This window comes from Platichthys flesus, chromosome 20, assembly GCF_949316205.1.
Source record: "Platichthys flesus chromosome 20, fPlaFle2.1, whole genome shotgun sequence".
NCBI lineage: Eukaryota > Metazoa > Chordata > Actinopteri > Pleuronectiformes > Pleuronectidae > Platichthys > Platichthys flesus.
This window is the reverse complement of record NC_084964.1, coordinates 11,473,898-11,493,858: the sequence shown is the minus strand read 5'-3', so window position 1 is coordinate 11,493,858 and position 19,961 is coordinate 11,473,898. Positions and strand designations below refer to the sequence as shown.

The 19,961-nt window shown below is 43.5% G+C and overlaps 4 protein-coding genes across 4 annotated transcripts in view; 1 reads left to right on the top strand and 3 right to left on the bottom strand.

Moving 5' to 3' along the window:
- Positions 1-572: 572 nt before the first annotated feature.
- cog7 (component of oligomeric golgi complex 7) lies at positions 573-7,446 on the bottom strand. The gene is made up of 17 exons (XM_062414099.1): positions 6,940-7,446; positions 5,507-5,655; positions 5,124-5,240; positions 4,586-4,754; positions 4,394-4,476; positions 4,167-4,289; positions 3,879-4,077; positions 3,649-3,776; positions 3,394-3,548; positions 3,173-3,289; positions 2,950-3,015; positions 2,667-2,853; positions 2,448-2,588; positions 2,220-2,300; positions 2,014-2,128; positions 1,552-1,695; positions 573-1,354 (listed from the first exon to the last, which is right to left on the bottom strand). Exons 1-17 carry the CDS (start codon positions 7,103-7,105, stop codon positions 1,188-1,190), a joined length of 2,307 nt encoding a protein of 768 aa, XP_062270083.1. The 5' UTR covers positions 7,106-7,446; the 3' UTR covers positions 573-1,187.
- A 936-nt stretch (positions 7,447-8,382) lies between these two features.
- On the top strand, positions 8,383-9,279 carry LOC133975769 (myeloid-associated differentiation marker-like protein 2). Its single transcript, XM_062413742.1, has one exon. The coding sequence runs from the start codon at positions 8,383-8,385 to the stop codon at positions 9,277-9,279; it is 897 nt and encodes a 298-aa protein (XP_062269726.1).
- A 302-nt stretch (positions 9,280-9,581) lies between these two features.
- mss51 (MSS51 mitochondrial translational activator) lies at positions 9,582-13,658 on the bottom strand. The gene is made up of 6 exons (XM_062378385.1): positions 13,574-13,658; positions 13,090-13,239; positions 12,283-12,407; positions 11,599-12,162; positions 11,353-11,446; positions 9,582-10,533 (listed from the first exon to the last, which is right to left on the bottom strand). The coding sequence occupies exons 1-6, from the start codon at positions 13,588-13,590 to the stop codon at positions 10,329-10,331; spliced, it is 1,155 nt and encodes a 384-aa protein (XP_062234369.1). The 5' UTR covers positions 13,591-13,658; the 3' UTR covers positions 9,582-10,328.
- Positions 13,659-14,518: 860 nt separating this feature from the next.
- LOC133976081 (putative protein MSS51 homolog, mitochondrial) overlaps positions 14,519-19,961 on the bottom strand; it is an 81,937-nt gene continuing 76,494 nt past the window's right edge. The window contains exons 6-7 of the mRNA XM_062414169.1: positions 15,850-15,943; positions 14,519-15,340 (exon numbers count right to left, since the gene is read on the bottom strand). Of these exons, the coding sequence (XP_062270153.1) occupies positions 15,133-15,340; positions 15,850-15,943 (302 nt within the window). The 3' untranslated portion in view covers positions 14,519-15,132. The remainder of the gene's footprint in view (positions 15,341-15,849; positions 15,944-19,961) is intronic.

The following is a 19,961-nucleotide window of genomic DNA, read 5'->3' as shown; positions in this document are numbered from 1 at the left end:
GGAGTGAAATCTGCGAGTATAATTTGGTGCACTTTGATTGAATTAAAGATGGTGGAGGTGTGCGCTCTAATGAGTGTCAGTCGAGATGTTTATCTTGAGAGACATACAGTCCAGACCCCAAAGATATTCAGTTTACAGTTAAATAAAACAGACATGTAGAGTTGATCGTTAAATGTGAGAAGGTGAGTTTGGCATTTAGTTTTAGTAAATAAATAAAATATACAAATTTACTTTTGTTTTTGCTATTTTCTCATACCCCAGGTGTACTTTATATGTATGAGGGAGTGTATGTGTGTGTAGGCTCAGGTTTTGGCTGTTGAATCACCTTGTGTGTGTGTGTGTGTTTTGTATGTTGTATGTTTGTATGTTTGTATGATCAAGGTTCCACCAGTCGATGAACCTACATCACCACTATCTCAAACATGAGATTTACCCCTTGTGAATCCCTCTCACTCTGGAGTCTCACCTGCGTGTTGCCATCTCGTATATTTGTGGCAGATGTGACGATTCTCATGGCGTCAAGAGTCAAAAAATACATTCAACTTAGAACAAACTCTGCATTTTACCATCCATGAAAAAGATTAAACATTTATTAAATGAGATCTGTTACATAATCAATTCATTCATATAATTTATCCAGCCCCGGCTATAACAAAAGAGAAAGATCCCCTCGACCTTTACTTTCTAGGTCTACTTCTGAATGTGAAGGTCATTTAACAGAAAACATTGCAGTTCATATCAAAATCATTACCTTAATATAATTTATCATAATCAAATGAATTATCTCAGTATAACAAGTAATTAAAAACTAACATATGGTTCATACAGATTTCAAATGCTCTCACACATTCCCTGATGAACATTGTGTTACTTACTCAGACGCCTCAGCAACAAATAAATGCAGAAACTAAAGATTTAGAATCAAGACACTTTCTCTTTGACTTGAGTTGAAGGCATTATCCCCAGTGAGAAGTCACTTAGTCACACTTAGTTGAAAATGAATCAGTATTGTGAAGAAAATAAGACGAAACCACCAGGATTTGAATCTCTTAACAGGACAAGACAAACCGTAACTGCCGCAGCCCCAAACAATCCAGGAACAGGTCAAACATCCACAAGTCCCCCAGCGCCACTCTGACACTGCACCTACACGCTGCCTCCAGGGTCCTTCCCCCTCTCCCTTACTGTTAGTAGTCGATGCCCCGCAGGGCGGCGATGGTGGAGGCCACTCGACGAGGCAGCAACTTGGCGGTTTGTCTGTAGATCTCTGGCTTGGCCCTCAGCAGGGTGACGATGTGCTGCAGGGAGCGGGAGGGCTGCAGGCCCAGAGCGTCCATCACGTTGCTCAGATAGTCTGTGGAGCAGGAAGAGGGGCTCATCAACCAAAATGATTTAACATACATGAACTTACCTAAGAGCCACAGTTTTAATGCAATATTCCCTGTGACGATTAATAGCAATGTGATTATATAGCATATAGCACGGTTTTGTTTAGTTATCAAAAAGCAGCTTTTGCTCCATGTGTCCATTCCGGCGTTATGGTAACTGTACCGATGTCTGTGGCCAGCTGTTTCGTGGAATGGCTGCCGAGTTGCGGGATGAGCAGGATGGCGTCACAGTAAGTCTGCATGGTTGCCCGGGCAATGGAGCCAAGCCAGTAGTCTGCTGTGTTGTCCAGCTCGGGAAGGTCGTCACCTGAATCAGATGGAAGGTGATGTTTCATGGGTTACTTGATGCCGAGACATTTTAGGGAATGTTCACAGAGGAAGTTATGTTTTCACCCCGTCTATTAGTTTGTTTGTTTATCGGCAGGATTGCGTAAAAACTTGATAAAAACCAAACTTAATGGAAGGACGGGACAAAGCTCAAATAAGAGCCCAATAACATCTTGGTGTAGATGTGGACAAAGGGTTGGATCCGGGATTTTTTCATCACTGTATTTTACATTGAGCATTTTGATATTTTCCCTTACTTAACGCATTTCAAAATGCAAAAGTTGATTCTTTGAATAACCTTGTTCAGGAGGGAACGGCAGCTTCCCAGCGTGTAAAGCCATTTCTAATGCCGGGTCCTCCTGGGTCACAAATGGCTCCAAGTGCAGAGGCAGAGACATCAGGTACTGTCCTATCTGGTGGGGGAGGAACATGATATTGTTTTATACAACTACTATTGATCTGTACGTATGATTTAAGATTGTATTTAGTTGAAACCTCACTGACGTTTGTTATGTATTCTTGCGGTGACAGGCTGTAAGTGGGCAGGTCCTCTGTGTAGCTCTCTCCTAAGCCAGCTTCTTTGTTCTGATCACAAACAAGAAGCACAAATCAAGATGCTGCAGGTGAGACTAAAATAGATGCACTCACACAGACAATCCGAAAGCTCGTGCACTCGACTCGATTCTGTCAGCAGCTGAAATCAAATAATCTTGAAATTTGACACTTAATCACCTCCATCTTGGAGACGAGGCAGAGCTGGTGTTTGATCTGCAGGAAGACGGAGTCGAACGCCAGCTGATTGGCCTGCTGGTTGAGTCTGGTCAGAGCTGCTCTCGGCTTGGCTAACAGGCTGGAGTTACCTGTGCCCTTCTCCTGTTGGACCAGGGGAAGATATGCATTTAGAAGCAGCGACCCGGAGACCTGATGAGAAGACATCAACAGACTGCATACCTTTAATGAGAAGAGGACTTCCATCAGGCTGTTATATTCAGCCAGATTGCCCCTCTGAAGGTAGTTGTACTCCTGCCAGGGGTTCTTGGTGGCGCTCCTCCTCTCTGTGGAGCTGACCTCCTGGAGGCCTGCCAGACTGCGGGGGCTGTACGACTCCGACAAGTACTTACCTGCCGAACCCAGGATCCTATAAAAAAAAAACAACCATAAAAAGGGACTCAAAATTGAATGTTTTGCTTCAATTACAGCGTGCACACAAGAGTTTTATAAAGGTCTCCATTACTTGTTTGACAACTGCTGCTCAAAGGCTCCACACTGTCGAAGTAACTCCCCACAAGTGGAAATAATCCTGCAAAATACAACAGGCTGAAGCATCAGCAACATCTCTCACTAACAAAAGGGCAGTTTTGGGAAAAAAAGGTCTTTGGGTAAAATCAGGTATAAGTCTTAATAGAAATTCAAATGAGTAGCTATTGAGATCTCCAACATAAAAAGGGAGCTCTAACCTGACTGAGTTCTGGAAGGCTGTCCAATCCTCCTGGAAAACAGATGAACTCGGCGTGTCCTCCAGTTTGCACTTCTTCCTGATCGACTGCAGCGTTGTGGAGAAGTCAGACACATACCTGCAAAAAAAGCACAATGTTAAAACTGCCAACAAACATGCAAATCAATCAAAGTATCACACGTGCTACAAATGAAAGTATTTGTAACAGTTAAGAATCCTTACTTGGTAAAAAGGGCTTGGAGAGCTTTGAGGAGGCCACACACGGCCAGGCCGTCTGTCAGTTTGACACAGCGGTCCACAGCAGCACTGGCCAGGCCGAACAACTTGCCGACAGAGTGGCTCAACTCTTCTACACAATCAATGACCTCCCCGTGTTCCTGAAGAGAGGAAAGAATGCGCAGTGTGACAAGATTGGAATCAGACAAAAATGACAACTCTATTAACTCGTATGTGTGAGTATTTGTGGGGGTGTGTTACCAAAGGTACAGCACTGATCTGGATGAGGAGGTGCGCCTCCTCCAGATCTCCATACTGCAGTTGATAGGATTTGTATGGGTCATACAGCGCACAGACAAGCTCATTCACCTTCAGCAGGTTATTCTCACCTGGAGACAAAATACAAACACAACATTAGGATCAGACTCACCACATAAATGATTCAATCAGTTTCTGAGTTGCGGCTTCATCTTTTTTGCAGGTGCACACACCCAGGTGTGGAAGCATGGCGGCCTCCAGGCTGTGCCCAAACGTGGACGTAGTTTGATGGAGTTCCAGCAGGGTGTTGAGACACTGCTCTTGGGCTTCCCGCTCCATGACTGAGCTCAGGCAAACTGAGATGGATGGCACCATGGCCCCCAGAGTCTGGATCAGCAGCACCGTCACCACCTCATATGGGTTCTTGAACACCTGTTGAAAGTCAAAGGGAATGTACTGGTAACTGCTTTCTCTAGCTGATGACTGTCCAGCAGTTCACAGACTGTGTTAGTGTTTCTGACCTGGCTGCTCCACTGGAGCTGAGTGTGCCACGTGGAGAGCAAGGTGTCGTAGAACTCAGACAGCTGCTGGTTCAGGCCGAGCTCGCTCTGTGAGAGATCCTGCCAAATACTCACCAACTGACCCTGGAGGGGCCCAAACAAGCATTCATTCACAAATACGTGCATGCCTCCATGTGAATTTGTAATCGCTTACTTAAAATGTTTATTCACGTGAGGGAGAGGCCTACCTTATGACACTTGTAATAGTAGGCAAGAAGCTGTGGCATTCTGTCGATCTCTCTGAAGACTTTAACAAACAGCTTGGCCTGGTCTGCAGAGAGAAAGCAGGAGAATGTTTTGTGTACACAGATAGAGACCTTCAGGGAACAGAGATACAGGTTAAGAACAAACAGACAAAAGCTCTTCTCACAGGTTTTTACCTATAGACATGGAGTTAAAAGTCGCTACTATTTGTGGGCTGGCCAGAGCCTCCAGCCTGTTCTTCAGCGCCTCCAGGTGGACGCACTTTTCAGAGAAGTCTGGCGTGTCCACCAGCATGGCCAGGCTGTTCTGCATGCTGGTCAGTTTGGAGGAGATCACTGCAAAGTCCTGGGAGAATAAAACAACTGTTAATTTCCACAATATAAACTGTTAATGTTTTACTATCAATTATTTTTCATAACAATGTATTATAAAAGTATGTAGATGACTCTTTCTGAGCAATAGAATTACATCACATGAACTGCCTGAGATAAGGCTTGAATCCAAGAGGGGGCCATTTACAGGATTGAGTTGTGTTTACACTTTCTCAGTGATGTGGATTATTACATGTGCACAGTTTTAAGAATATAAAAAGGAATTCAACCAATGATTTCTATAAACAAGAACCAGGGTAGGCAGCTACAAATACCAAAAGGTACAATAACCTCCACACAAACATAACAAGCAAAGTCCTGTGAAAGTTTTTTCCATTAATACCTGTGTTTTGAAGGTCTCCTCGATGTCAGCACTCAGTGTGCTCCATTTGTCTGCCTCCTGCAGAGCCTCAGCCGCCAGCTGCATGCGGCTCTTCACCTGATCTATCTCCACCAGAACCTGATGAATAGGATCCACAAAAATACAGGTCAGTCTAAAAATACTACATCACACTGCGCATTATAAACCGCTGTCAGGTTTCGAACATTACGCTGCTTATGATCACAGAAATTCACAGAAGGTCACAGAAACTTCATGACTTTAATAATCTGACAGTTAACGTACTTATGGATCTTGACTTCACTTGCAAAATTTTACTTGTGAGCTGTGACTAATCTTCAAGAATGCAAATGCTAAATATATTAGTAAAGGAAAGGCTCAAACACCTGCATGGACTGCACAGTGTCCTGCTCAAACTTCTTGATGTCCTCTTTGACCAGGACCATTTGCTCCTTGAGGAAAGAAGCCTCCTGTTTCACAGCCTCCACATCCCGCAGCACTCGGGGCATATTCTGGAGGGCCTGATGACTGCTCTCTGCAAACAGACATGCAAACGACGTGGAGTTATTGAGGGACATGAAAAGAAAAGTTTAAGACTGATGTGAATAATCGGGTGTGTTTTAATTTACTATACAAAACATAAGAGAGTTGTCAACCTTAAATACTATTCAAATATTTAACACTTATTTGCCATTTTATTAGGTACATCCAATACACACCAATGCAGTCTAATACAACAGCTATGAATTAAATTTAACATTTAATTCAACCCCTTAATACTAATACAGTGTTTTCATTCAATAATCCAGACTGTGGCTGCTGTACCTTCTACAGACTTAGGTGGTTTCTCTGTTGCTTACAATGATGGTGAAAAGACATAAGAATGGGAGAAATCATGGTACATCAGCAGCCCTGTGGAACACCCAAAATCCACAAAGTAAACTTTACAAGAGTAAGACTTGGAACTTAGGATCATATAATTTTAGGTTGTTAAGGCTGAACTAATTTTACCTTTAAGTGTATCGTATATAAACTGGATTCATATAAAAACAAATGTTTCCCTTAGACGAGCCCTGCTTCCATTTTAACTTCCAGCTGAGAATTCTGAATGTCTCTCTGTTCGTCTTGTCCATGTAGAGTTACCAGTTTTCTAATTCTACACAGTGTTCTGTTAGCAGAAACTTGGACTATGGGCAGAGAAGGTCTCTGGTTCGTCTCTGGTTCGACTCCACGGAGAGACAACAAAAGACGAACCTGGATTGATCTGTCCAAAAATCCAAGCGTCTCCCTACCCTGTCTAGTGCCCCTGAGCAAGGCACCTTACTCCCCCAACATCTGCTCCCCGGGCGCTGTACATGGTCGCTCACTGCTCTGTGTGTCCTGCACCAGATGGGTTAAATGCAGAGGATAAATTTACCTACCATTGCATGAGTGTGTTGTGCATGTCTGTGCATGTGTTTGGTATAAATAAACGTATCTTAAACTTAATCTTACTCTTAATCTATGTGTGGTACCTCATTGTTGTAAACACAAATGTCCCTTAGGGGACAAAAAAAGTTGGGAGTTAAGTCGATTGTTCAGATATTTAACCCTGGAGATAGACTGTAGTTCACTGCTGCTGTGTAGACTCTAAGAAGCAATGGTGAAATGCACAATTCAAAACCAACAATGACACACCCTCAGATTGTGGTGCTGTTGTGTTGTATTAGTAGATCAAGTGTTTAGTCATCCTGCATATAGACTGAACGAAATAAGCGCCAGGTATTGTCTAAGCAGAGAGGCAGACATCAAGAGGCAGTAGGGATAATGGAGGACTGACCCTCGATGGCGTTGTTGACCTCCTGGATAAACAGTTGCAGCTTCATGACCAGTGTGGCTGCGTGTGTGTCCGCTTTCCCCGGCGCGTCCTTCTGCACCACCGTGAAGGCTCCGTTCACCCAGTCCTTCACATCGAAGTCCTCGTCCAGGAACTTGGAGAAATCCATCACGGCCCCTGCAGCCCTGCACCCGGGCAGAGAGACACCGTCTTCAATCAGTCAACTCTTCTTCTCCTGCTGCTGCTGCTGCTGCTGCAGTGTGTGTGTGTGTGTCATCGACCCATGGCTAACGTTAGCCGCTAGCTAGTTCTTCCCAAACAACGGCTTCGACACGAATATAAAGTAAATGGCCCAAGAAAAAGAAATGATCATCACAACCAGATACAGTTCCAGCAATGCGACGGCCTCCTCCAGAGTTATTCTGAAGTGTCCACGGGTTTTACTGGGATAAAACCACAGACATCTTTCTGAGTTGGAGAATATTTGCGCTACTGACACTTGACAACAACTTCCTGTTTGTGCGCTCTATTTACCATCCGCAGAAACAAGGACCAGCCGCAACAAAGTGACCTGCCAAATTAAATATTAAATACATATATAATTCAGAGCTTTTCGAACACAACATTATACAATGTGTGTGTGTTTCAATGCTGCTCTGATAGAGGGAGACACACAAATACACAAACGTGTCTTTTTGTACACATATCGCATGATTTGAAGTTGTGTCACACATAAATGTATCCGTTTGGAATCGTGTATCTTGTTTCTTCCTGCAATTTGCGTCGCATTTATTCCTTAATTCCTTAATAGCGGGAGAATAAATCATATTATACAAGGGAAATACACAAAGAATAACAAAAAACAAACACTGCAAGGGTTTAAAGAAAACATTAGGGTTTTATAGCCTTTTTGTTAATAGATTTAGACATCAGATTGAAAGACAATAACTAAATTAGGCTTTGTGTTACTGCACTCTCACTAAATTAGATTTCCTTCAGTAAACATTTGCCCTTCAAATAATTTAACTTACTAAGACTATGTTAGATTATTTAATATATAGGAGTGTTTACACCAACCTCAGGATAAGGTAATACTAATACAAATATAATATAATATAATAGTAAAGTTGTGAACTCTTTTTGTGTATTGTGTGACTAATAGCCAGGTCGATTACCTGTCTCTAACTATGTCCCTATGTAAATAACTGATGCAACCAGTACAATATAACACTTCAGTTATGTCATATCGGGTGCAGCAGATATTTATCTCTACACACAGTCTCTTTCACGACTATTATGCAAACCAGAAAGGCAATAAATCGACTGTAATAACGTGGAAGGAAAGTGGGAGGCAGTGAAACAAGTGGAAACTCTCTTCAAACACCTTCATCCAGTTTCTTGCAGCCACCCAGGACACCACAAGCATATTTCAGCTCGCCCAGAGAGATGGGGATAATTGATGATATCAAGGAAACAACGTCCAAAGCGGTGTTTTCTCCTGGTACTTTGCTCTCTGGACGCGGCGGGCTGCACATGGCTCAGATCATCCTGTCTCTGGTCACCTTTGTCCTGGCTGCCTTCAGAGGAGGGAGCAGCCATACTTACTGGATCTACGCCATGTTCACCTGGGCCTTCTGCCCCATCATGACCCTCATCATCACCATCATCGAAATGTTCAAACTCGATATCATACTCAACATGTTTTGCATGGACTGGTCCGACTTCGCCACGGGCATGGCCATGTCCTCCACGCTCATGACCGTCTCCGTCGCCATCACCTACGCCAACTTCTACACCTGCTGGACATGCCTGTATGGATGGATAGTGAGTGGGTTTGCTTTTTTGTGCGGCTTTGTTTACGCCCTTGAAGTGTTGAAGGACAAAATCCTGGACAGAAAGAAGGGGACCTACCTCGCTGCTCTGCCTGGATTCTTCAAAGTCCTGGAGGCCTTTGTGAGCTGCGTCATATTCATATCACTGACGGGCTACAGAGACAAGCCGGCTCTGATCTTCTGCGTTATAGCGTACATCATTCCCTTCCCCATCCTCCCACTCATCATAGCCACCAACATCCTGAAGAAGCTGAAGAAGTGTTTGCCTTTTAACTTGGACAGGTTTGTGTTTATATTCCTGGTGATCTCAGTTGTGCTGTACATCTTCGCTGCGATACTGTGGCCTGTTTTTATGTTCAGGAACAACCCTCGTCCCAGCGAGTGTCCGCCCAGCTTCTGCATCTGGGCCATTCAGTTCATGGTTGCAATCATGACCTATGTGAATCTCACACTCTTCACAGTGGACCTCATTTTTACCTTGCTTGGAATCTGTGGCTTCAAACGCACATAAATATTGTCCTGGCAATAAGGTTTTAAATTGCTGTCTTTTAAACAGAATCTTCAATATAAATGATTGATAGTCTGTATCAAATGTGATTTAAGGCTTGTTTTTTCAGTTAATGTACAGTTTGATGTTTAATGAAACGTAAAATTACACATGTGATTTTCCATTTTTTACTCCATTATGCATTGGCGCAACAGAGACTTCATATTCAAATCTCACCAGTCTGACAGTTGAACGTCAGGAAACCGAGATAGTGAGTGTGTGCACTCTGCAGCGTTCAGACTCAAGGTCTCCTCTGGTTCCTCAAACTCCACAGGCCTTGGAAACATAAGTAGTGGGAGTTGCAATTGATACAAGACTTGTTGGGACTCGAACCCATAACCTCTGGTGCTTTACCTGGTCGACCTGGTTTTATCCTTCCAACCTGGCTAGATGTGCTCAGGCTACTTAGCTGTGTATAGTGTGTTGTGTATCAATTGATGCAACGTTATAATTTATTAATAGCCAAAATCTGAGTGAAACCGTTGCTTTATTTTATTTTGTTTATTTAATAACATAAATTCTTGCAATGTTTTCAAGTCGGGAGTGGACAATATTTTATAATATGTCTTATTGTTGATTGAAACTACATCATATATTTTCTTCTAAGGAAACATGAATAAAATGTCCCTTTTTAAAGTAAAGAAGGGAAAAGCAATGGCTTAACGAGAATGAACTATAGAGCCCTTTCTGCACAAACTAGTTAGGAAACCTCTTTGTAGATATCATAATAAATTTAGCTATTTCAACAATATTGTATCGACAATAGTGCACATAGGCCATATTCAACTCTCACCACTTTGGCCGTTGTATGACATTAAACTGAGATAGTGAATGTAAATGTCAGAGCCAACTTAAAATGTACACATTTGTTAACACTAATAAAAAAAGTGCTTTATTACACTATTTCTAAATCGAGATTAGAATATAATAACATACAGGCAAAAAGACATTACTTCAGTTTCCACATGTGAAAAGCATCAGTGTGTCGGTGCACACTGCAGCACGCAGCTCCTTCAGGCCTCCTCCGGCTCCTCTAACTCGGCCGTCTCCAGCAGACCCTGGAAACAGAAGTAGTGGGAGTTGCAGTAGACGGGGGGCATGCCTGGACTCGAGCCCACCGCCTCTGGTTTCAGCGAGGAGAACGGGTTGGCGCCGCTCCCCCTCATGTCCATCTCCAGCTCCAGCAGGATCTGCAGCGAGTAGGTCATCTCCGTCTCGCTGCGGACGGAGGACAGGAAGAAGGGGTACGGTTTGTAATGGATTTGTTCACTTTTCATTATAATAGATTGATAGAGACTAAGTCTGGATTACAGGGGCAGTACTCATCAGATATGGATTGTAATATGTATCAATGTCTTTATTCATGGTTAAATCAATTCAAGGATCTGCAGCTTGGAAAGGAAAGGTTATTAAATCATCCCTGATTGATGTTTAAGAGCATATTTATTTACAGTTGTATGATGGGAGCATTTGAGCTACTTCAGATTACTTTAACACCTAAAAGTACCACCTTGTGGTTGTATGCTTCCTCCAATCAGGGCAGTTTCAATCTACACACACTTTATTCAAGACTCATGTGAGGTCACTGTGACCTTTCACCATCTTTCAGTCCAGATGACAACTGCTCAAAATTTGGAGAATGTCCTTAAAGGCCTAAAGGCAGACTTGATTAATCATGTTTAATAGGCAAAATCATGATTTGTGAGGCCAAAGTATCCTTGACCTTTGACATTTGAATTCCTAAAACTAAAATACATAATTGAATATATTCTCTCATGGCATTCATATGATAAGAAAAGTGCAGGCTCTACGACCTTTGACCATCAAAATTGAACAAATTCCCAAAAAGCATTCTTGAGGTATCATTAGAATGGTACGGACACACACCAAATATCATAATATTCTGTAATAGTCAGTACTGTACCACATATGTAACATGTCATCGACTACATGTTTTCTGTTTTTATGTCTTTCTAATTGAGTTACAAGGAGATAAAGTGTGTGTGACCAGTTGGACTAGTAGAGTGTGACACTCACGTGAGAGCAGTGAAAACAGAAGGAATCTCATAATCCCTGAGGAGCAGAAGAGTTGGAAGCCAACCCTGGTCCAGACCCTGACTGGCATCAAACCCTATAAACACCCAACATTTGAATCTATTAGTACAGATATGAATATTGTCAATTAACAGCCATTTTCTTCTCAGTGAATCAGGTTGGCATCTTTGTTTTTAATGGTAAATCACTGATATGATATTTTGGGGGGAAATGGAAAGATGTCCTCACCAGGATGAAATCCAACCACCAGGTCCGGCTTTGCTGCTTCCGCTTTCTCCACCAGCTCCTCCCAGAACTCGTGGTACAGCCCCTTATAGGCGCTGATGAAGACCGCCTTCTTGGGGCCGAACCCCCTGAGAGGAGGCCTCATGATGGGGCCGTCCACCACCTCTGGTCCCACCATGACGATCTCGATCCCCTGGTGCCCGGGGAACATGTTGTTTAGCTCATCATAGTCCGTCAGTCTGGCAGCCAGGGTCTCACTGTGGCCTGCGCCCACCAGGTGAATGGTGAGAGGTTTGGAAAAAGGCTTCAGGCCAAAGAGCCTCATCCCCCAGGCGATGGTCAGCGGCCGGGAGAAGAACTCGCTGCAGACCCGCCACAGCGACTGCTCGAGGTCTGGGACTTCAGGCCGAGGTCTGCCCGTGTTGATCCACAGCTCTGACATGACGGCTCCGTTTAAAATGGGTTCGAGGCGAGAGGTGAGATCTCCCTGCATCGCCAGCCAGTCGTCCCAACCCTTAACCTCTGACAGCGGCTTCGACCACTGCTCTGTGGAGAATGGAAGCTCTCCTGGTGAAGGGAAATGAAGAAATTAAATTAGTTTCGTAAAGATGGATCATGACTTCAACTATTTTTGCGGATTCACCCGACTTCGCTCACTGCCTTTTAGGTGTGTGAAGATGTTTTTACCTTTGAACACGAGCCACTCCACCACTCTGTCGATGGCAGCGAGACGCAGCAGCGCGCACAGCTTCTTGTGTTTGTGCCAGTCCTCCTTCTGACAGTCTCTGCAGCAGTAGTACACATTCAGACATCTGTGCAGAGAGAGAGGACAAAATATAAAAAACTTCTTTTCTCTGCCATTTCCAACCTGGAGTTAGGATCCATGATTTTATTAAGATCGAGCAGCTGCTGCTCTTCTTCCTGTGGACGTGACATCATTCAGAACACGACGGGTCAGGACAAGAAAAACAAGTATGAAATAAAACCAGAAAATGATTACTCATGTGTCTTCACTACACTGTACTACACTACACTATACAATACTATATTATACTCTACTATACACTACTATATTACACTTTATGATACCACACTACACTGTATTGCACTGTAGTATACTATGCTTTTCTGTGCTAGACTAAACTACTCTACACTATACTATATTATACCATATTCTACACTATACAAATTAATACAGATATAGAAAAATAATGCATAAATAACAACTTTCCTGCAAATTCGACTTAAAAAAATATACTCTTATCTGTCATATTTAGAAATGTTTTCAAATACCACGCCCTATGGCTATACTCTCATTCATTAACATTCTATATGTTGCTATCTTTCATATAACTATATTTACATTTACCATCACCTATGTACACACATTAAGTATATATATAAATATTTATAGGCATACACACAAATTCGGGATAACGAAATAACTTGGAGGCATTGTTTCACTGGACGGAATCTCCTCTTATCTCTTTTTACCTCACACAGCGCTTCAGGTTCTGTGCGTTTGACAGTTGATTTGGCCTCTTCTCACAATGTGCACACACTTTAAAGGATTCCTCCATCTTCTCAAACATCTCCTTCTGAGAGTGGAAGGCCATGGGTTCACCCCCAGTGTCCGGAGCGACTCTGAGGACAGACATTTCTTCTATTATTAGACCGGGACATGCAGCATGTGGAGCATAGAGGGTTTGCATAGATTCTCATGTGAACAATGTTGCAGGAGAGAAGCAGCGAGGATCAGCTGGAAGCAAAAGTAATGAAACAGGTTGTGGTGGCGGGCCAGTGTCACAAAATGACATTCAAATGTCACGTGGTCTCTGCTCTGTTCACACTGTGCCTTGCTTCACACAACCATGATATGAATGGGGTCCTGAGGTGTTGAAGGCAATTTAGACGTGCTCTCTATAATTAAAGTGACAGGTAAAGGATGTGGCAGTGATGAAGATTAAAAGCTACTTACCCCTGAGTTTCTGTCATTTTGTGGGACTCACAGTGGCTCCTGTGTTTCCTCCTCCGCTGCTCCTCGGGTTTGTTATCTGAGCAGCCTGTTTGGGGGGGGGGGGACTGCTACTGCTGTTATTGCTGCTGCCAGATTTAACACCTGCTCTTTCCCTTCCAGAAAGATCTGACAACTCCAGACCATTCCTGACTTTCCAAGAAGTGACCACTAATGATCCTTTACATAAAACACATTCATATCTACACACACACAGGTTTTTATGGAAGGAGAACAACATAAACCCATTACTGTATTATTATATTAATGCAGGGAAAACAAAATGTATCAAATCACCAGGACATAGTCTGTTTCCACTACTTCTCCTGAGCCTCACTAGTACAACACAACCTACATTACACTGTCAGTGTTATTATCGTTTTCCTCCACTAGAGGTCCCTGTTCCAAAAGAGATCTGCAGGACTATTCCTCTTTTTATGAATCAAAACAAGAAACACATACCATCATTTTTATCAATGGTTATGTTTTACACAGTGTGGTATGGATCTCATAATTGAGCATTATTGTAATAATATTTGCACTTGACTACAATGAGATTTCTCAGAAGAATTTGCTTTATAATTCAACTATTAGTAAATTAGAGGACAATTAAATCAATCACCAACTGAATCAACACACAAAGGTTGGGTGTAAATTACTTTGACATATTTGCAGAGTGTTCTTTCCAAGATTATTATGTAATGCATTTTCACAGCTGCTTAACTGCTGCTTGAGCTTTTGTCCTTTTTTATTGAAAGTGTAATCGTCTCCATTCCACTCAGCAAACACAGAAACATTACATTGTCTATTTAAAAAAAAAAAAAGTGTTCAGGACAGAGTTGGGAATGAACCCAGGTTTGGATAAAGGTCGACAACAGAAAATCACAAAGAATCACAAAGACGAAGGAAGAGAATAACGATGATTTATTTCACTGTGATTTTACATCATGTTGCACCTGCCATGCATTTAACGTTAGGAATAAATTCAGCTGCAAATCACATTACAGACAACCCATCAAATAAGGACTGAACCCATTTTTGTCTCATTATGCTTGTACACCCATGATGCACCTGAGGGGCCCCAATGAGGTACAAACTCAGATGGCATCATCCCACACAATTAACTTTATTTCCTCCACTTGAGTGGACGGATTCTTGTAAATGCAGTGTGCGTCAGGAAAGAAGTCATTACATTTTGGTGCCGATCCGCATTTCATTTATTTCCCAGGGAAGGATTCATGCATCATGATGAAAAAAAACCAGTGTGCAATTTGGTGCAGCTAGACTGAATTTACTGTGGGCCTTGGTGGAGGTCGACCCAATACTGAGCTCCAGAATACAAGGGACAAAACGTAGATATGTAACGAGAATGTAAGCTGCATTTTCTGTATCTGCCAAGAAGCTGCACAGATGAGTAATGTAAGGTAAATCTGCAGGAATTTACCTTACCTCACAGTCCACGACGTTCCCAAAGTGCACATCCTTATAGGGAGCTGTGAGAACCCAAACAAACTCTGATCTTCTTAGTTGTCTGGACCTAATTCCTTAAAGTCCTCACTTGGCAGCAGTCCCTGGAAGCAGATGTAGTGCGAGTTGCAGTGGACCGGCGTTTTGTTGGGACAGGCCTGGACCTGCTCCGGCTTCTGCGAGGCGAACGGATTGGAGCCGCTGTCCCTGATGTGCATCTCCAGCTCGAGCAGGATCTGCATCGAGTACTTGAGCTCCATCTCGCTGTGGGGGGACAAAGAGACAGAGGAGGAATCAATCAATCAAGTAAGTTTGGTTTCATGTTCCTCACGAGAGACAGGTGAGAAATTACAGCCGGGGGGGGGGGGTTGGGTGTTTTGAGCGCCTGCAGCAGAGGAAGCAAACAGGAGACGAGCATTGGCCACCAGAGGGTTAGTGGGGGTGAGGTATGGGAGCAGTGGTGTGATGTGGGCAACAACAACTGAGGTCTGTGGTGATGAGGTCAGGAAGGTGAGGAGCAGGGAGACCAGACATGATACGTGGCTGAACCAATAAGACTCTGCCACAGAGGAGGTGCAGCGTCTGAACGGAGTCGACATTAATCAGTTATGACGTTTCTTTCTGCGAGAGATTAGGGGAGCAGATGGTATAACGCTGCGAGTTAATGAGGCCCCTCTGGAACAAAGACATTCATATATTTCGCTACTGTTCAGGGCTATTATTCCTAAAAGATGCTTTGTTTGGGTTTTTTTCGAAACAGTTCTGTGACCAACCTGTACATGGTGAAGAAGGATGGGATGTTGGAGTCTCGGAGTAGCAGGAGCGTGGGCAGCCAGCCTTCCACCAGACCCTGGTTGGCATGGAACCCTAAAAACATTAAAAACACAATGACTGCACAAACGTGATTCGACTTTCATGTAAGTCTTGTTAAATCTGATTGGTGCATGGAAGTAAAACCATGCTACTATGAAAATATGATTTATCTTGGTGGGGTTTCAGAGTTGTCATGTAGGTGCATATTTACCACAGTGTATTTGAGCCATTATACTTATATTAAACTAGATAAGCACTGAGTAGAGCGGATTCCTCCATCGAGGCCCTTCAATTCAATCAAGCTGCTCGAAAATGTAATAGAATCATAGATATCAGTTCCCTAAACAGCTTTATTTTTTGTAGATCTGGATCTATATCCATGATTTATTCTCAAGGAAAACAGTAAAACACTTTTATCTCACAGTGTTAGAGAAAGCAAAAAAAAATATTCCTTTGGGCTATATCACCTTCCTCCAGCAAGTTTCTGGAAATCTAATCAGTTGTATATGTGAAATCCTTCTAACAAACAAACCAACCGACAGAAAATCACAAAAATTCCCTGAAAACTACACAGAGACAACCCAGTGCAGCAGTTTTGCCCCATTTAAGCTGGTTGGCTTCATAATCTCTGCAGCATATTAACTGACAGATGTCCCTCTCCCCTGACTCTGGTTTCCATCAGGGGTATTCGGCCTGACGACTGAGGTTCAAGCCGCTGTGGCAGCAAATGCTTTAAATCAATCAAGAGGAAAAAAGTCCTTGAATCTGACAAAACCAAGGGGAGCAGATCATTTAAATCTCAGATTATTAGTCCTCTGTGTGTGTGTGTGTGTGTGTGTGTGTGTGTGTGTGTGTGTGTGTGTGTGTGTGTGTGAGAGAGTTTTTGTGAGTGTGTATTCCAGGTATTGCTGCTTTTGTGAGGACCTTGAGTAAGGGGAAAGTGACATTATGAGGACTTGTCTTCAACATGAGGAAAAAGAGCAGGTCCCTATATCAAATGTGTCATTATAATTTAATGTGAAGATGTGTTTTACGGTTGGGCGTTACTTTCAGGTTAAGGTCTATATAAGGTTAAGTTAAAGGTTAGCATTAAGCAAGGAGTAGTTAGGGTTATAATTAGCTAAATGTATGTTAGGTTGGATTAAGGTTCAGGTTTATGTTAAGGTTAGGTTAGGTTCAAAACTAAACTGAAAAACAAATGAACAATTCTTAAATGAAGCAATATGCATGAGATAATTGTAATGTTTAATATTTGTCAACATCATATAATATACATATTCATTATGTATGTTATATCAATTAAAAACATTTGATAGCATTTCAAATTCCACCTCTCAGACCTGATTTCATGCAGGAGAAACACAGGTGAACAAGTGTGAGGTGTGAATCAGTTGTGAGGTTGCTTCTTCCTCTTCCTCAGTCCCAGATGCTGTCTGATTTTTTTCCAGATTGAAGACTTCTTCTTTTTGGGCGTCTCCTCAGACAACTCAGTCTCCACAGGTTCTGAAACAGGGAGGGCATCAGAGAGGGACTCCAGGTAGGCAGGTTTGTCCACAGGCTCTCCTCCTCCTGCTTCCTTCCCCCATTTCTCCTCCTCTTTCTCCTGCTGCTCTTCCCCCCATTTCACCTCCTTCTTCTCTTCATCCCTATCCTCCTGCCACTCCTGATGCTTGATATCCTCTCTCTCCTTCCTCAGTGAGAGTTGAGAAGTCAGTTCCTCCTCTTCTCTCTGCAGAAGCATTTTATCCTCAGCAGTGCTTTTACAGAGATATCTCATCTCCGCCATTAACTGCAGATGGAGGAGGTTCAGCTCAGCCTGGAAGGACTGCATCTGAGATGTGACTTTCTCAAGCTCAGCCTTCAGGTGGCTGGCCTGCTGCCCGGCTCTGAGGTTGTCTGCTTCAGCCCTTTGAATGACCTCATTCTTTGAAGCTCTCAATTCCTCCACTTGTCTCTGCAGAAGCATTTTCTCCTCAGCAGCACTTTTGCTGAGACATCTCATCTCCTCCGTTATCTGCAGACGGAGGAAGTTCAGCTCAGCCTGGAAGGACTGCATCTGAGACGTGACTTTCTCAAGCTCAGTCGTCAGGTGGCTGGCCTGCTGCCCGGCTCTGAGGTTGTCTGCTTCAGCCCTTTGAATTACCTCATTCTTTGAAGCTCTCAATTCCTCCACTTGTCTCTGCAGAAGCATTTTCTCCTCAGCAGCACTTTTGCTGAGACCTCTCATCTCCTCCGTTATCTGCAGACGGAGGAAGTTCTGCTCAGCCTGGAAGGACCACATCTGAGACGTGACATTCTCAAGCTCAGTCGTCAGGTGGCTGGCCTGCTGCCCGGCTCTGAGGTTGTCTGCTTCAGCCCTTTGAATGACTTCATTGTTTGAAGCTCTTAGTGTATCCAGTTCATCTAGGAGAGCCTTGACTGTGCTTCTCTCAAACTGCAGCTCCGAAGCAAGCATCTTCTGCTTGATTATAGAAGCCTCCTGCAGCTCCCCCCATTTCTTCTCCTGCTTCTCCTCATCCCTTTCCTCCTGCCAATCCTGATGCTTGACATCCTCTCTCTCCTTCTTCAGTGAGAGTTGATAAGTCAGTTCCTCCACTTGTCTCTGCAGAAGCATTTTCTCCTCAGCAGCACTATTGCGGAGACAGCTCATCTCCTCCATTATCTGCAGACGGAGGAAGTTCTGCTCAGCCTGGAAGGAGTGCATCTGAGCCTCGTCTTGCTCAAGCTTAGCCATCAGGTGGTTGGCCTGCTGCCCGGCTCTGAGGTTTTCTGCTTCGTACCTTTGACTGAGCTCGTTGTTTGAAACTTGAAGTTTCTCCAGCTCATCTTGGAGAACCTTGTTTGTGCTCCTCTCAAAATGCAGCTCCGAAGCAAACAGTTGCTGCTCGATTACATAAGCCTCCTGCAGCTCCATGTAATATCGGTAGAGGTCTGTCTCAGTGAGGATCTTTCTAGTGCTGAGGGTTTCACTGTCATCTTCGGAATCCTCAAACTGCTGTGTTTCTTCATCCGAGTCGTCCTCCTCCTCCCCATCCTCAGACTGCTCTGTTTCTTCATCCCAGTCACCCTCCTCCTCCCCATCCTCAGACTGCTGTGTTTCTTCATCAGAGTCGTCCTCCTCCTCCCCATCCTCAGACTGCTGTGTTTCTTCATCCGAGTCGTCCTCCTCCTCCCCATCCTCAGACTGCTCTGTTTCTTCATCCCAGTCACCCTCCTCCTCCCCATCCTCAGACTGCTGTGTTTCTTCATCAGAGTCGTCCTCCTCCTCCCCATCCTCAGACTGCTGTGTTTCTTCATCCGAGTCGTCCTCCTCCTCCCCATCCTCAGACTGCTCTGTTTCTTCATCCGAGTCGTCCTCCTCCTCCCCATCCTCAGACTGCTCTGTTTCTTCATCCGAGTCATCCTCCTCTTCCCCATCCTCAGGCTGCTGTGTTTCTTCATCCGTGTCGCAGTAGCTTTCTTCCAGGGGTTGCCTTTTGGCCAACTTTTCTTGGGGCTCGTCCTCTGTCAACTCTCGGTTTTGGCGAACACGGGCTCTCTGCATGCCCAACCGATGTTCAAGATCAATGGCATCTCGTTGAAATGCCTGGCAATCAGCTTTGAGTTGTTCAGCAGTGCTTCCAATGTTTTCCATGGTGATCAGTTTGAATCAGAAGTGTCTTATTATTCAGCTGTAGTTGCTGGTTGACCTGATAATCGTAAGACACAGGGTAATAAGTAGGAAATGGTGTGAGTAAGGTGCTGCCGTCACATATATATGTGTAGAATGTTCTATAATGTTCAAAATCAGAGCCATTCCAAGGATGTGTTTTCCTTTGATGTGTGTATGTGTGATTCCATGTATAGCTGATGTAAAGGGGACCTAAATATGTTTTCTTTAATCCTTTGATACAGAAGCTATGCAAACCCCTTCTAAGGCACAACATGGGTTAAAAATGACCCTTATTGACCTACAATATTATGTCATACAGGGCTGTAGTGTGTTTCTTTGTTATATTTTTGGAAATCAATTTATTTCATAATTTAATATTCAAATATCTTGTGTTTAATTTCCACGAATAATTATTTTTAT